The following is a 14,866-nucleotide window of genomic DNA, read 5'->3' as shown; positions in this document are numbered from 1 at the left end:
TTTGCTGAGTGGACTTATATATTAGGTGTCCTATGTGGTTCAGTGTCATGGTCTCCCTGATCACCGGTGCCATGTTCCAGGAGTTTCCCTTGTGTAGGTTGTATGTGCCCTCCTGTTGTAGTTGTACCTTGGTTGCTTTTGGCACACCAGTGGGTGGGATGGACTCTCAGGCTAACTGGCTGTGAGGATTGGCTGTGCCCACAGTGTATGAGCTGCTGAACGGGGGCTGATCCCTCAGAGGGGGATTTGCTCCAGTGGGCTGTTGTGCCTGTTGAGACCACCCTTTATGTGTGCTGCTTGTGGGGTAATCGAGTGGTGCTGTTTTAGTCTGATTGGTTGTCTTGAGTTGACAGTGGCCCCAGTGATGCTGTTGGAATTGGGTAGGGTGGTATCCCAGCGAGTCACCGGGGCCGTGTTCATGAAGTTAATGCAGATTCAGTTTAGCGCCAAGTGCCGAGCCTGTGGCCACTTTGCAAAGTGCCCAGAGAACACCATGGCCAGCTCCCACTCACCTCGGGACCACTGACCCCGAAGAGCTGCCCAAGAAAGGCTGCAGCACTAGCCGGAGTTGACTGTGCACCACAAAGTGTCCCAGGCAGCCGCACAAGTCCCCACTGGCTGTCTGCAGCTGCAAAGGCTTTATGCAGCTTGCAGGATAGGGCTGGCTTCCCAGGAGCTGACAGTGTCCCAGGGTGATGCCTTGCAAGCTAGCTGGCTAATTATTTTTTATTTTCATCCTGTGCTGGCCCCCTTAGATAAAGCTGTGTGCAAGGAGTCTTACAGAATTGAGATCTAATAATTGGGATACAATGTAACTTACTTCCCCTCCACACTTCTGTCTTGAAAGAAGCTACTTTTGGTCTTTTATTGCCATTTCTGGAATATGAATTATATATATATATATATATATATATATATATATATATATGTTGTTGTTTTCTTAACAGAATAAAAGAAACCCGGGGAAACCACAAATTTTCAAACAAATATTTTAATTAAATTATCACACAAAGTTGTATATATACATATACAACTATGGCTATATACACATGCAACTATTTATAAATATGTAAACATGTAGAAAGACTAGAAAGGAATATACAGAAAAAATATGTGCGTACTGGGGTAATGTTTCCCATTATTTTGTAATATATTAAACAAAACATTACACTGAGGTAGGACTATTTTAGTGCTAGAGAATCTTATATAAATGTATTTGTTCCAGAGCTTCCCTGTCAACGTCCTTTTCTGGGTATACATTATAATTCAGTGGTAACTGTTGAACCCAGGGAGATAACTGTATATTGACCTGGAAAAAAAAAGATTACAAGCAAACATGAAAATTGCAGAATGATCCTATTCTCTGGAAGAAATCATGACTAACTAAGTAACTGAACACAACAGATTTTTAACACAAAGAGCAGGATTAAGTTCTACATGGTGCGACATGAAAAATTCTTTGTCATGCTGAAAGGTACATGCTATACTAAATGGTCTGTAGAGTCAGGGACTTAATTAATTTACTCTGATTTTGGAATTTAAAAGAATAAAGAAAACACAGAATAATTGTTTTAATGTAAATAGTTTAATAATTAACATTAAGCTTAAACAAAAAAGACCAAACAACTTTAAGAATACACAGAGAACACAGAAAAACTGTTCCTTGACACACAGTGGTGGTGCTAAGGGGTGCATGAGAAAGGGTAATCTCCCACCATCACCTTCATTAGGCCTTTCCCTTCACATTTCAAACCTGAGTCTCCAGGACACAGAAATTCTGGAGCCACCAATGGATATATATCTGGTTATAAAAGTTTCACTAAATAGGACAGCAATAAAGTTATTCAAGAATTTATGTATAAGGACTCTGTCATAAATATTAATTTCCAACGGTTATTTAGACAGATTTATGTATTTAGTGTGCAAGTTGTTGTTTTGGTAAGTAAAAATATCACTAAATTATTTCAATATATATATAAATTATAAATTGGAGACCATATATTTTTAAAAGCCTGTTGTTGTTTTTTTGTTTGTTTCCACAACATAATATTTATTTTACTTTATAGTATTAATCTTACTCTTTCAAATCCACTAGCACTACTAAAGAAAATGATAATATTCTGTTAAGAAATACAACAGTATCTTTCATCTGGATCTCAAAGAGTTTTACAAGTACTAATTAACCTTTATATAAGGACCAATTTATTGGGCTGATTCTTATTAAATATCAGCCTTATTTTATATGGCGATCTGAGGAACAAAGAGGTAGTTTGTGTGAGATTCCAAACTGACCTAGAAGCTCACCTGTGCATAGTATGTGGGCTTCCAGTCTACTTTTTTGATTCTAGAACCTAGAATCAATCTGTTCCTTTTGTTCTGAGGGGACAGGTTATGATGTGGGTGTTCAAATCCTCTTAGAAATATTTAATAGCATTTGTTAACCTAAAGCTGTCACTCCACAGTTGGAAAAATTGGGTAGAGAAACAAAGGAATATGTATGTATCAAGACAACAATTACAATTTCAGAGCTCTTGAGGCCAGTTAACAAAACACAGACCAGTTCTTAAACCACAAGGTCTTGCTATTCTCTATCATCTGTCACTGTATTCAGACAGAACATTCCTAGAATATTGTAACAGCTATTGGCAAAAAGAAGGAGAAAAGCTTTGACAATAAAAATGCTGGGAAAGAAGCTCACGTACCTGAAGACCTGAGAGAGACTGTTCAAGACTTGGTACTGTCACCAATAATGATCCTTGTTTCCTTACATTATGGCTGATATATTCCCAGGCTCTACAACACATTAAAAATTTTGTTAGGTTTTACGAGACAGTAGGAATTTTTTAAAAATGAGGGTGACAAAAGAAAATGCAGCACAGGTGGTGGTACCTAGACATCCAGAAGGGCAAAGATGTTTGCCTGCAGGAAATAGGACTGCAGTGACATATGGTAAATTCTTTAGTTCCTGAAGGGGTGTTGGCAAAATTGTTAAGTTATAGGACTGAAGAGATTCTAACAAGATGGTGATTTGGGTTACTTTTAATACAAGCTATTATGAGTTAGGCCGAAATTCAGTTTCAGAACTGATACAGAAGCCAAAGCTGGACCCACAGTTAAAGCCCCTTAAATTCTTTATGAAATGTGTCAAAATTGGTTCTGCAGAATGGAACAGGGTTAAGGGGTAGAGGTGGGGAAGAGTCGTGGAGAAAGGCCATAGAAGCCAGAAACCAAACAAAGACTAACAGTAAGAGTATAATAGGTAGATTCGATCTTTTAAAACAACACTAAGAGTGAAATCATACTTTATTTGGTTGTCAGAAATATTCAATGGAAAGACTTCTGGACAATCGAGCACCTGAGTTCAGTGGGACCAGTCAGGTTTAAAGCACGATGGAATGCCATGTGTATGTATTGGAGGGCAGTGTTTCATTGGTTCTAATTAACCTTTTAGTGCAGACATGAACTGGATATCTACACTGAGTCTTGACAGTAACACCCCACTATTGGGGAGCAATAATCAAGCAGAGCAGGGGTGTGCAACCCTTGCAGTAGGGCAGATGGGCAGCAGTGTCATTTGCATTTATTTTAATTATAGCAATGGTTAGGAGTTTAGTACATTCTGCAGTTCATTAGGCAAAGTGATACAAACGTTCTTTTCCTCAGACAAGATCAAAATCATGTAGCAGTGTTTGATAATAAATGTCACAGTGTTTGAGCTAGAGCTGTATGTTGTTTTGATGTGGTTCTTTAAAAATGACACGTTACAAGTTTAAGAAGAATGAAGAAGCTGAGTACATTGGCATGGTTGGGTATGGCTCTCAAAATAGCTTGATGTTTCTGGTAAGCTGTGCTTACCATCGTAGTGCTTGTTTCACTTACTGAAAACTACACAGAGGCACCTTTTAAACTAACAATTACTCTAGAATCTGGGTGGTACCCTGTAATAAAAGCTAACTTATTCTGAAGCCTGAGACTTTCCTGAGTATACATTTTCTATTATTATGATATATTTCTGTTTTCTCTCATATACTAACTCCTACAGCAGTATCACTCTACTTGTCCTCAGATTCTGATTAAGATTACAAGTCTTTGGAGGCTACATGCTGTGCCATCTATTCTTTTACTTACACAATATAGAATTAATAATACCGGTCAATGATCAGTTTTGCAGGAACAATTCTAATGTCAGAATGCTTTACCATATCTTCTAACTTTCTCCTGTCATTCATGATGGAGATAATTACTTATTAGAGGCTATAACCTATCTATATTTAGAATTCATTGCACTGGACGAATTTAGGAGAATTGACTGAACTAACATAGGTAGCTAGTATCTATTTGGTGAATCATGTAGATCTGTGAACAAATGTACCACGACTTGTTGTTAAAACAATCCAAACATGCAGATTTTCAGTATCAAGTTCATCAGTAGCTTTCATTATTCTCAGCATTCAAAATCTTTATATAATAAATCTCCAAAGTTTATAAGGTGTTTTTAAACTTCTTATATAACATAAACCTGGTCATATTTCATTCTCCAACAATTATGTATGTTTTGACTACTGGTCATTACTTTAAAAAGGTAAAAAGCTAATCATATTTTGTCGACTGGAAATTAAGCTTAAAGAAGGCACTCTGATTAAAACAACTTAGCTCATGTTGTGTTTCTGGTCTTGTCAGTGACCAAAATTCATCACTCATCCTGGCTGAGCTTTAACTATATGATTAGCTTTCTGTTGAACTAGTTTCTTTTTAAACTACTTAAATCATTAATTTAGTAGTGACCTTAACCTAGTAATGGGATGGGTGGGTGTGTTTGTTTGAGAGAGAGGGAGGGAGTGAGGGGGGGGGAGAGGGGGGGAGAGAGAGAGAGAGAGAGAGAGAGAGAGAGAGAGAGAGAGAGAGAGAGAGAGAGAGGTTGGGGGTGGGGGGCGGAGAATATAGAAGGTGAAGGGCTGGCAGGATAAAGAAGAGGTTTAGCCATTCAGGATTCCACTCAGCATTAACTGCTTATGGTCTGTAACTATATGTATTTTTATTTCTGTGAGGTAGAAACCTTACTATCATATTAATTCAAACACTTCTGTAATTGCCTTTCATATATATATGGAAAGGAGCTTTTCTGCATCTAAAGCATACGTATGCCCTTATGGTAAATAAGTCAGCAAGCCTAACAAGCCAGAAAATCAGCATCTCAGACTACAGACTACAGGGATTTTCTAATTAGAGGAACCTATAGGTTCTTATGGGCCACATTAAACTGTGGCAGAGAAGTCAGAAGAGTGATCACAGATTTGCTAATTTTTCCATTATTTGAATAGTGTGATAAACTCCAGGAACCTATTTATTACCCCTTTAGAGTATTTTTAATGTTTGATAATTAATCACATATTGGTTAATATTCTTATTATATCTTGTTTTATATTCATTTATAGGCATTAGTTAATTCCCATTATTTGGTGATAGGACAGCATGTGACATGTTTTCTCAAAGAAAAAGAAACCGAGGCAGAAAAGAATAAGTATAAAGGCCCACTAGGAACTGATACTTTAAATCATCCCTGACTGCTAAGCAAATGCTTGGGTCGTGATATCATTTTACATCTGCCTAAAATTAGATGTAATATTGTACAAAGATAGACAGTTTATTTTTATTTTTGTTTTATACAGAACACGTTTCTTTTTTAATATAATTTCCTCACAGTTGACGTCATTTTTAAAAAGTTTCATTTGAAAACATTTCTACTTTACCAATCCCTTTTCATATTTTGCTGGATAAATAACAGACTTCTTGCTTGAATAAATAACATACCTGCCTTGTTCTGCCTCATCAAGAAAATATTCAAAGACATTATTCATTATTACAACATCAGCGTTTTGCAGAAGTGAACCCTGGGTACAGATGTCTGCATGAAGCACCTAAAGAAGAATGAGTTCAAAGATGTAAAGAGAACAAAGATAACATATCACACAATAATCACAGAAGAAATATCTATTGGTTCAATAACATTGTGAGGTAATATGAGAAGTTAACCCTTCTTAAAATGGAAGAACAGTATATTTAACATTACTGCCTATGAGATAATTAATATCTAATACAAACCACAAAGATGTGAAAATTTGTTTATTTGTTTTAGATGGAATTATTTCAATAGTAGTAATTATACTGTTTGATTCCCAGTTCAGAGCTTTGTCCACTACAGTAGTCTTCCTCTATCTGTGGTTTTGCTTTCCAGTTTGTTATCATGTTCTGAAAATATTAGATGAAAAAATCCCAGAAATAAATAATTCACAATAAGTTTTAAATTGTGTACCGTGCTGAGTGGCATGATGAAATCTCACACTGTCCCGCTCTAGCCCTCCCAGACTTGAAGCATCCCTCTGTCCAGTGTATCCACACTGTACCTGTTCCCTGCATGAGTCACTTAGTAGCTGCCTTGTCATCAAATCGACTGTCCAGGTATCACAGTGCTTGTATTCAAGTAACCCTTATTTTATTTAATAATGGCCCCAAAGCATAAAAGTAGTGATGCTGGCAATTCAAATATGTAAAAGAGAAGCTGTAAAGTGCTTCCTTTAAATAAAAAGGTGAAAGTTCTAGACTTAATAAGGAAAGAAAAAAAATCATATGCTGAGGTTGCTAAGATCTATGGTTAAGAACCAATCTTCCATCTCTGAAATTGTGAAGAAGGAAAAGGAAATTCATGCTAGTTTTGCAGTTGCATCTCAAACTGCAAAAGTTATGGCCACAGTACATGGTAAGTGCTTAGTTAAGATGGAAAAGGCATTAAATTTGTGGGTGAAAGACATGAACAGAAAACGTGTTCCGACTGATGACAACATGTCGTGCCAGAAAGCATTGAGCCTAGACGAAGATGTCAGCAAAGGATGCCCTGAAACGAGTGACACCAAGCCATTTACAGAGAGTAAGGGATGGTACAGGTTCAGGAATAGGTATTGACTGAAAAATATAAAAATTACTGGAGAGACCACAGTCACATAACTTTTAGTACAGTATATTATAACTGTTCTATTTCATTATTAGTTATTGTTAATCTCTTACTGTGCCTAATTTATAAATTACACTTTATCATAGGTATATATATATAAATGTAGGAAAAACAGTATATATAGGGTTTGGTACCACCCACAGTTTTAGGCATCCACTGGGGGTCTTGGAACATATCCCCACAGATAAGGGGAGACTACCGCATAATTGTATCATTAGTTGTAAGAATCATTAAATTCTGGCTCCATCATCAACTAGGTAGTCAGTAAACCAAACAGTAAATAAAACAGAATAATATCTGTCCTGATTCACAGATCAAATAGGACCATATAAAAATGATAAAAGTAATGTATAAATTATAAAATGTTAATATAATATGTTAATTGACCTTGTCTGACTCTTCATCTAAAACTCACTGGAATATATTATCTATCCAAAAAAGCAAACAAAACAATTTATTTAAAAACTATGTAACTCAAAAAATTAACTTAGACCACAATCAACAAGTCTTACAGACTACAGGCAAGATAAGAAGAGGAAACATTTGCTCAAGAACAAAGCAAACAACTTATTTTTAAAAGAAGAGAAAAAGTTTCTTGGTCTTACAAATATATAATATCTAGAATGCTGTGGCGTCTGATTTTAAAAATTATTTTCTTCCCTTTTTTTAAGTAATAAAAATACTAAAATAATTTCACTTAAGTTGGCCTGGAGTCTCTGCAGCACAGCTTTGACCTGTTCCTGAACACACAAAAAACAGTTAATCACTTCAAACTTTCTAAACATGTAGCTTAGACATGAAATAGGTATGTAAATTAACCTGCTGCTAAACATAGCTCTCACACAGTTCCCTCTTTTTCTTTCCCATCTCTGTTCACTCCTCCAGCCCCCACCCCACAAGGAGGGTAAAAAAAGAATCAGGTGGATCCATTAATTATGGCAACCAACACAGGTGCTCTAAGAGACCCAGGGAAACCCCAAGGGAAGTCCCTGGACAAACTGGAATGCTACCAATGCAATACCCACAAGGCAACCCAAATCAATTTAACCGATTTTTAATGGGCACCTCCTGTGTACTAGATACTGTGCAAGGAGATATATACAAAGATGAATGAGATACAGTATCTGCTCTCAGATAAGTTATAATCTAGTAATGGGATGAAACAGCTATGCTGATAACTCCATATAAGTGCCATCAAAGGAAATAAGCAAGATATGAAGGAAGGAAAATTTATCTATAGCCTGAGGGAAAGGGAAGAAAGAATTTAGCTCAATGGGTCTTCCATGTAAAGACAGTGGATATGACACAGGTTCGTACTGTTGCACTTTCCCGAAACCCCATTATAATTACAGCATAGGGTTTTTTAAAAAGAAGGCATACACTCACAAGGATAGGGAGAATGGGAGTGGAGATAACATATATAAAATCTGTAAGTTAGGAAAAAAAAGGGGGGGAAGTCATAAGGAATTTAGGAGACTTGAGGAAATTGATTTCTAAGCTAAAAATACAGAAAGCTAAGACCCAAATGTGATTTATACTACAGAATCTCCAAGAGGCTCATAATTGCAGTACTAGTTATCGCTGAGTGAAGGAGTAGGAAGAAATGCTAAAGATAAGGTAATTTGGTTGAAAGCTTGTTTAAGCAGCAGCCAGATCCTTATATACCTCTCTGCTACCCCAGCAAAAGAACAGAGGTTTATTTTCTGGAAACAGTAAAGCGGGCCTCTGGGTCACAGGACACCAGATCTAGTTGAAGGAAAGGATAATATACTGCAAACAACAGAATTAAGGAAATATGTACATAGGATGCTGAGAAACCCCCACCTCTCCAGTTCTTTTCTGCTCCCAATCGGTTCCCATTCGGTGAGGAGATCGGAAAGGATTTCTCTGGGCAATCAGACCAGCCAGAGAGGCAAGATTTTAAGACACTTCATTGGCTATTCCCTACCTAATTAATTACCCAAACAAGATCACAGTGAAGCCCACAGTGCTCAGAATCCCCACTCAAGTGCTCAGAACTTAAATCAGCCTTTTTGTTTTTCCTCAAGTACGAACAGACAGCTAAAGATTCCAAGACTTCTGAGGAATGCTCTGTTAAAAAAGACTGAAAAAGAGCAAACACAAAAGAAAAACAGCAAAGACTGAGAGCCTGATGGCTAGCTGATTTCAACAGATACTATAAAAAATAATCCTAGAATTCCTCTCTGTTAATATTAGGGCTCCTCACATCCCATATTTGTCTTTAGCACCAAGGAAGGAAACTAACTGTTAAGGTTGCCAAGAAGATGGTATAAAAACAGCTTTCTATCATTGGGGTGCTGATGGCCATAGAAGCCACAGCTGGGAAAGTAGGTGGGTAGGTGTGCATCCACATATAATTCTTTGAAAAGCAAGGAGTAAAAATCTTTTAAAATGTAACTAAATATGTATTTTATACACCTTTAACATCTCCTACACAAAAAAATAACAAAAAAGTACCTGGTTGTCCATTTATAAACTATGTTAGAGGCCCTTAACATCTCATTTCCAATTAAATCAATATTCCTGTTAGTTATGATTTTTATTATGCAAAAACAGCATGTTTTTATTCACTAAACATGGGGTAGTGAGAAAAATCTATGAATTTATTATTGGACAATGAATTCACTTTGATCATTTGCCTCTCTATTTCTACGATGATGGAAAGAGAAGGACAGAAGGAGGGACACAATGAAAAAATGTCCCTCTACCTAACCGGGGAAGGCTAGATCCTTAATCTTACTGAGATATGTCTTTCAACATTATATTGCCCTTAGCACCAGAGATCGTCAGATACTCCTATTTCTCTGCATTGCCATGAGAAGTGTAGGATCATTAGTGAAACGATAAGGATTACCAAACGATAAGCATTAACCAAAAAACTCCCGAAAAAGGGAAACTTTTTGTTAATTTTCCCTTTACCTAATAGGAAAAAGAGAAAACTTCTGTTGGAGACCAACCTAAGGCATTATTCCCCCATGAACTGCTATTCTGTGGCATCCACAATTCCCCCTGAAAGCTTAGAAAACAGAAAATAAAGAACTGTGAGCGTTCCTTAACCTTTTTGCTTACTTTGACGAATCACAGTCTGACCAACATCTAGAGATTCAAAAATGCTGCTACCAAAACTATCGCTGAGATGAAGAAAATTTAAAAAAAAGCTGCTTTCTAATAAATTAGGGAAGAGAAATATGTGCGTGGAATATAATGTTAATAATTCACCTTTATTAATGTTTTAAAATATTAAGTCAACTCAATCTGTTTCCACACAATAGCAGCCAAGAATAGATTTAAAAAGATTTTCCACTCCAACGCAGAAGAAATTTGGCAAAATTAAGCTACATCAAATTTATACAACAAAATATATATTCAAAAGGGTACCTTTATTCTGTCAGTGAACTGGTATTTTTTTATGATCATTTCCTGCAACTGGCAAAAGTCTCCATTCAATTCTACTCCATATAGTTGCAATGCTGAACTGTAAAGATAACCCTAAAATATGAAAATACATTAAGATGCGAATGAACTAACTCTTAATTGTGGGTTTATTTCTACTTGAAATTTATAAAGTCAAACTTTAAACAACAGAATTCAATAAAGTAAAAATAAAAGATAAATAACATCTTGTAGCTTACGTAAAACTTACAACTTTAAGAATTTAAAGACGTACTGATCAAAACCTTAATTGTACTTTATTTTTTTCTCACTTAGATTTATTTATTTTCTAGCAATGATTTAGTTTATTACATTCTATTATTTAAAAGTAAGTATTTTTGAAGATTGATTTCTTCCTTTTCCTGATGAAACTGCATTCAACAAAAGTAGAAATGAGAAAAGTGATCACATACAGATTCTCTGTGTAATACTCTGTTTCTGTAATTTCTTGGGAAGTTACATCAGGGGAAAGCAAGAAAAGAGTAAACCTGTGGGGAATACAACAGAAAATCATGCATAGACTGACAGTAGAGGAAAGTAGCTGGAAGTCTGTCCTGTTCGGCTTAGGGAATTAGAAAATGGAGTTTGAAGGTGTCTTGAGTGAGCCTGGTGTCTGGCAATCTGCCAAAGATAACTGACCAATTAGTTAACAAGGATAATCAAGAATTGACTATATATTGTTATATATCTATTTTGGTTGTGATAACAAAATGATATCTGGAAGGAAAGGTCAAATCATATTCTGAATACCATTTTACATCAACTAATACCTATGTGTAAACCAAATTTATACTTATAGCTCATCATGGATTTTTAGAATATGTTCAACAGAGCATATGCAGGTATTCAAAAAATTTTGACTGAATCAGTGACCTAATATGAAGAAAAATAATGTTTACATTTATTAACGCTGCCACTTACCTGCATAGCCACAATTATTTCAGTTATATACTTTTCTAAGAAATCCAAAAAAACAGGCAAAAATGGACAAAATACGGTAAATAATCATAATCTCTAATGTTCTCCAAACAAAAACCATCTGACAAACTGTTATTTTCTATTATGACCATCCTTCCTAATTATAGAAGGGAAGTCTTAATACTGAAAAACAAGCGAAGCATTAAAGAGTTAACTGTTTCTGTTTAGAGCAGGCAATGATGCTGGGAGCTGATAGCGCCTGTTTCTGGCATGGGCCTCTCCTGCTGTTGGCCACATGTTTTAACAAGTCTGCTAATGACAACCAGAAACCACATTTCAGTTTTTTGATAAAGCCATTTAAGAACATTAAAAATACTCATGATTTAAATTTTATTTAAAAAAAGCCACATTGAAGTGATATTTCGGAAACCAACATCTACATTCAAAGTTTGGATCACAGAAAATTGGAGCAAGATGCGTCTTTGGATAACATTTTGCTGGCTCACTGACATGGGATGAACTTGGGGCCCATAGGTGTTAAGTGACTTGCTTATGGCCATGCACAATTTCCTAGGTCACCTCAATTTGTCGGTTTTATAAGAGTTCTTATCAAAGCTCGGTCTTCTATTTTAGTACAGTACAAAGAAAATGGACTTAGAAGGGCAGTAGTGTCCAACAAAATAACAAAGTATCATGAGGGTTACCTGCTTCTGTTTTGTTGATATTCTTTCATCCGTGTCACAGAGAAAACTAATAAAGGAATTTAGAAAGCTGGCCTTTGAAATTCCAAAATCAATATACTATTTGAACCTTATTCTTGTTACTCTAATAATTAAATAAAGCTAAGCTGTCACCTTGGATGGTGGCAGGCAAAGCTGTTGCTAGCAGGAGAAGAAAGTATTTCCCAAATGTTGACTATGTCCACTCAAAGCTGGATTTTACCCCATAAAGAACCGTGCCAAGCCTGGAGCCAACGTCAACCAAGACCTTTCCCGACAGATCAGGGAGTACATGATGATAAATGAACTTCAACTCCATGAGAGAGAAGGAATGAGAAACAAATCCTGGAGAATTAGAACACAGTGAACATCAAATTTTGCTTGGGTATTAATAAATTCCATGCTGTATTTCTAAATCTTTCACTTTTATACATATCATTTACAAAAGATATCTCATATTTTTCTTTTCTTAATCAATGAAAGCCATTCAGAGATTATTAGGTTGGAGCAACAGCAGTTGCAGTTTTTGCAACTATTTTTAACCTTTTAAACCACAATTACTTTTGCACCAACCTAATATTTAGAAAAAATTAATGTGATAATTTTGCACTCATTCACTCTGAGCTGTATTAGAGAAGAATAAATAGTAAGTGTCTGACATTTAAAAGGCCTCTAGGGAATAGCTACCCGGAGGCCTGTCGCGATCCCCGTGCCTCTCTCTCACTTCCTTCTTTTCCCTTTCCCTCTTCCCTATGACCTGTTGTTCCCTGGCCCTGTTTCCTAACTCTCGTACCATCTGGCTTTCTCACCGTATTCCAGAGCCAACCACAGAACTGCCACATATCACTGCAAAGACTGCAGACTACCAAATGAATATGGCGTTGAGCAATATGGCAGCCCTGACCAACAAGTGCAGGAAAGGGGTAGTGTGGGAAGAAGTTAAGAAAATCCCCTCCATTGTTCTTATTTCCCTTAGTTTAATTGCTGTAATGTCGAGCCTCCTAGTCTGTCTGCTCACTCCACTATATTTGTAATGAAATACCTGGGAGAGCCTGAGTCTGTTCTTTTCTGATATGGAGGTAATTCAAAGACTTAAAACATTATGTTCTATATAATATAATGGTCAGGAAGGAGAGAAATACCAGTCATAACTAACAGATGGGGGCAAAGAAAATGGAAGCAGGCAGGCTAATCCCTGGGAAGAAAAGAAAGGGTCTGACGAGGCCTCAGAAGTAATGCTTGAGGGTGGGCTTTGACCACCGCAAACCATATTAGTGCTTCTGCGCTGGACTACAGCGTCATTACTAGTTCCTTGTAGCTAGACAAGCCCCTAGTCATATAGCGAAGGAGAGCCCAAAGTTTTCAGATTCACTATAGTTATCTGGGCTGGCCTGGGTACCCGGTCACTATTTATAACCTGATTTTTATAGGAAAATGCATTCTAATCTTCACATTTTATTCGTCAAACATAGCTCTTCTATACATTTTTATAAATCAGATCTGATATGGTGTCATAGTTCACTTTTCAGGTTTCCCTCTATTGTTCTGATCTAAGTCCTTTTCTACTCTGTGAATTTCAACTCCCTCAAATAGAAATCATAAGTACTATCTAAAAATAGAATCTTAAACCAGTAAATCAGGGAAGTTTAGTCCCCAATTATAAGATAGGTACAATAATATTTGCATTAGCAACATATTACCAGTTTGTTAGTAGCAAACTTTTGAGAATGATATTATCTAAGATCAGTATTATGAGCACAAGATTACTTACCTGTAGGATAGCTCACTTTAAGCAATAACTCTAAGTGAGCTGGGAGATTGAACTAGCAAGTCTAAGGAACAGCCTAGACAATCATAGCCAGTTTGAACAAAGAATATATTAACAGAACAGTTAACATGTTAGCAGCATGGAGTCAGTCTAGTTTCCCATTTGGAACACAGGGGCTACATCTGAGGGGCAGAGATGCCGGAGACTGTCACTAGAGTTGTTCTCTGTGATGGACCGTAGATGCTCTACTAGGTCATATCATGGCCTGAACAAACTCTCAAGATTATCTATCTCTGTCTTCTGAGTCCATGTTCATCCAACAATATCTGATAAATATTTGACTTCTCAAGTAGATGTTCTCATAGAGAAAATGTTTCAGCTCCCTTGACAGTTATAGTTCTCTTGTAAATAAGTCAGCATTATGATTTATATGTGACTCTCTTTGAGTTTGGAAAAGATGAGTAAGTTTCCCTGTACTCAGTGACTGCGAATTAGTTTCTGGACCTGAAAAGTCATCTCTGATTAAACAGTTTCTGTGAAAAGCACAGATAACCTGATGAGACATTAAGTGGCAGAGCTTCCTTAGACAATACTTCTATTAATCTCCTTAACTGCAATAACTGGTAATGGTTATGCTGCAGGTTGGTCTTTTGCTTTCAGACAACACTGAATGAGTTGGTCAAGAATTTGCATACTCATGACATGCAAAGAAAAGTACAAAGGCATCAGGTTTGCATACTTGAATGCCTACCTAAAGGTGCCGTCTGGTGTGAGCCACACACCATACAGTAGTTTCTGCTCATTTTTCCTTCCTCACATAATGAATCAATAAAGTCTTCATCATAAAGGAATGCATCAACTTGAATTGTGGGTTCTGGCTGCTGCTGTATCTGGTGGAGAGAAGAAAAACATCAAAAGAAACAAAGTACAAAGAAGTCTCTTTCTATTGCTAAATAAGGCAAAACATCAGTGGTTCACATGCTAAAATTCTGCAACAAT

At 36.5% G+C, this 14,866-nt stretch overlaps 1 protein-coding gene across 3 annotated transcripts in view; it reads right to left on the bottom strand.

Annotated features, from left to right (window-relative positions):
- Nucleotides 1–975: 975 nt before the first annotated feature.
- The window catches only part of LOC109457488 (uncharacterized), a 32,809-nt gene continuing 18,918 nt past the window's right edge, over nucleotides 976–14,866 (bottom strand). For all 3 annotated transcript variants that reach the window (XM_074328143.2, XM_019750444.3, XM_088796876.1), the window contains 6 exons: nucleotides 14,619–14,757; nucleotides 12,323–12,444; nucleotides 10,409–10,519; nucleotides 5,812–5,918; nucleotides 2,703–2,793; nucleotides 976–1,309 (listed from right to left, as the gene is read on the bottom strand). In XM_074328143.2, coding sequence (XP_074184244.2) covers nucleotides 1,193–1,309; nucleotides 2,703–2,793; nucleotides 5,812–5,918; nucleotides 10,409–10,519; nucleotides 12,323–12,444; nucleotides 14,619–14,757 — 687 coding nt within the window. In that variant the 3' untranslated portion in view covers nucleotides 976–1,192. The remainder of the gene's footprint in view (nucleotides 1,310–2,702; nucleotides 2,794–5,811; nucleotides 5,919–10,408; nucleotides 10,520–12,322; nucleotides 12,445–14,618; nucleotides 14,758–14,866) is intronic.

The sequence above is a fragment of the Rhinolophus sinicus genome, chromosome 3, assembly GCF_057876585.1.
Source record: "Rhinolophus sinicus isolate RSI-liver-muscle chromosome 3, RSI-T2T, whole genome shotgun sequence".
Classification (NCBI taxonomy): Eukaryota; Metazoa; Chordata; class Mammalia; order Chiroptera; family Rhinolophidae; genus Rhinolophus; species Rhinolophus sinicus.
This window is presented reverse-complemented; position numbering and strand designations above follow the sequence as displayed.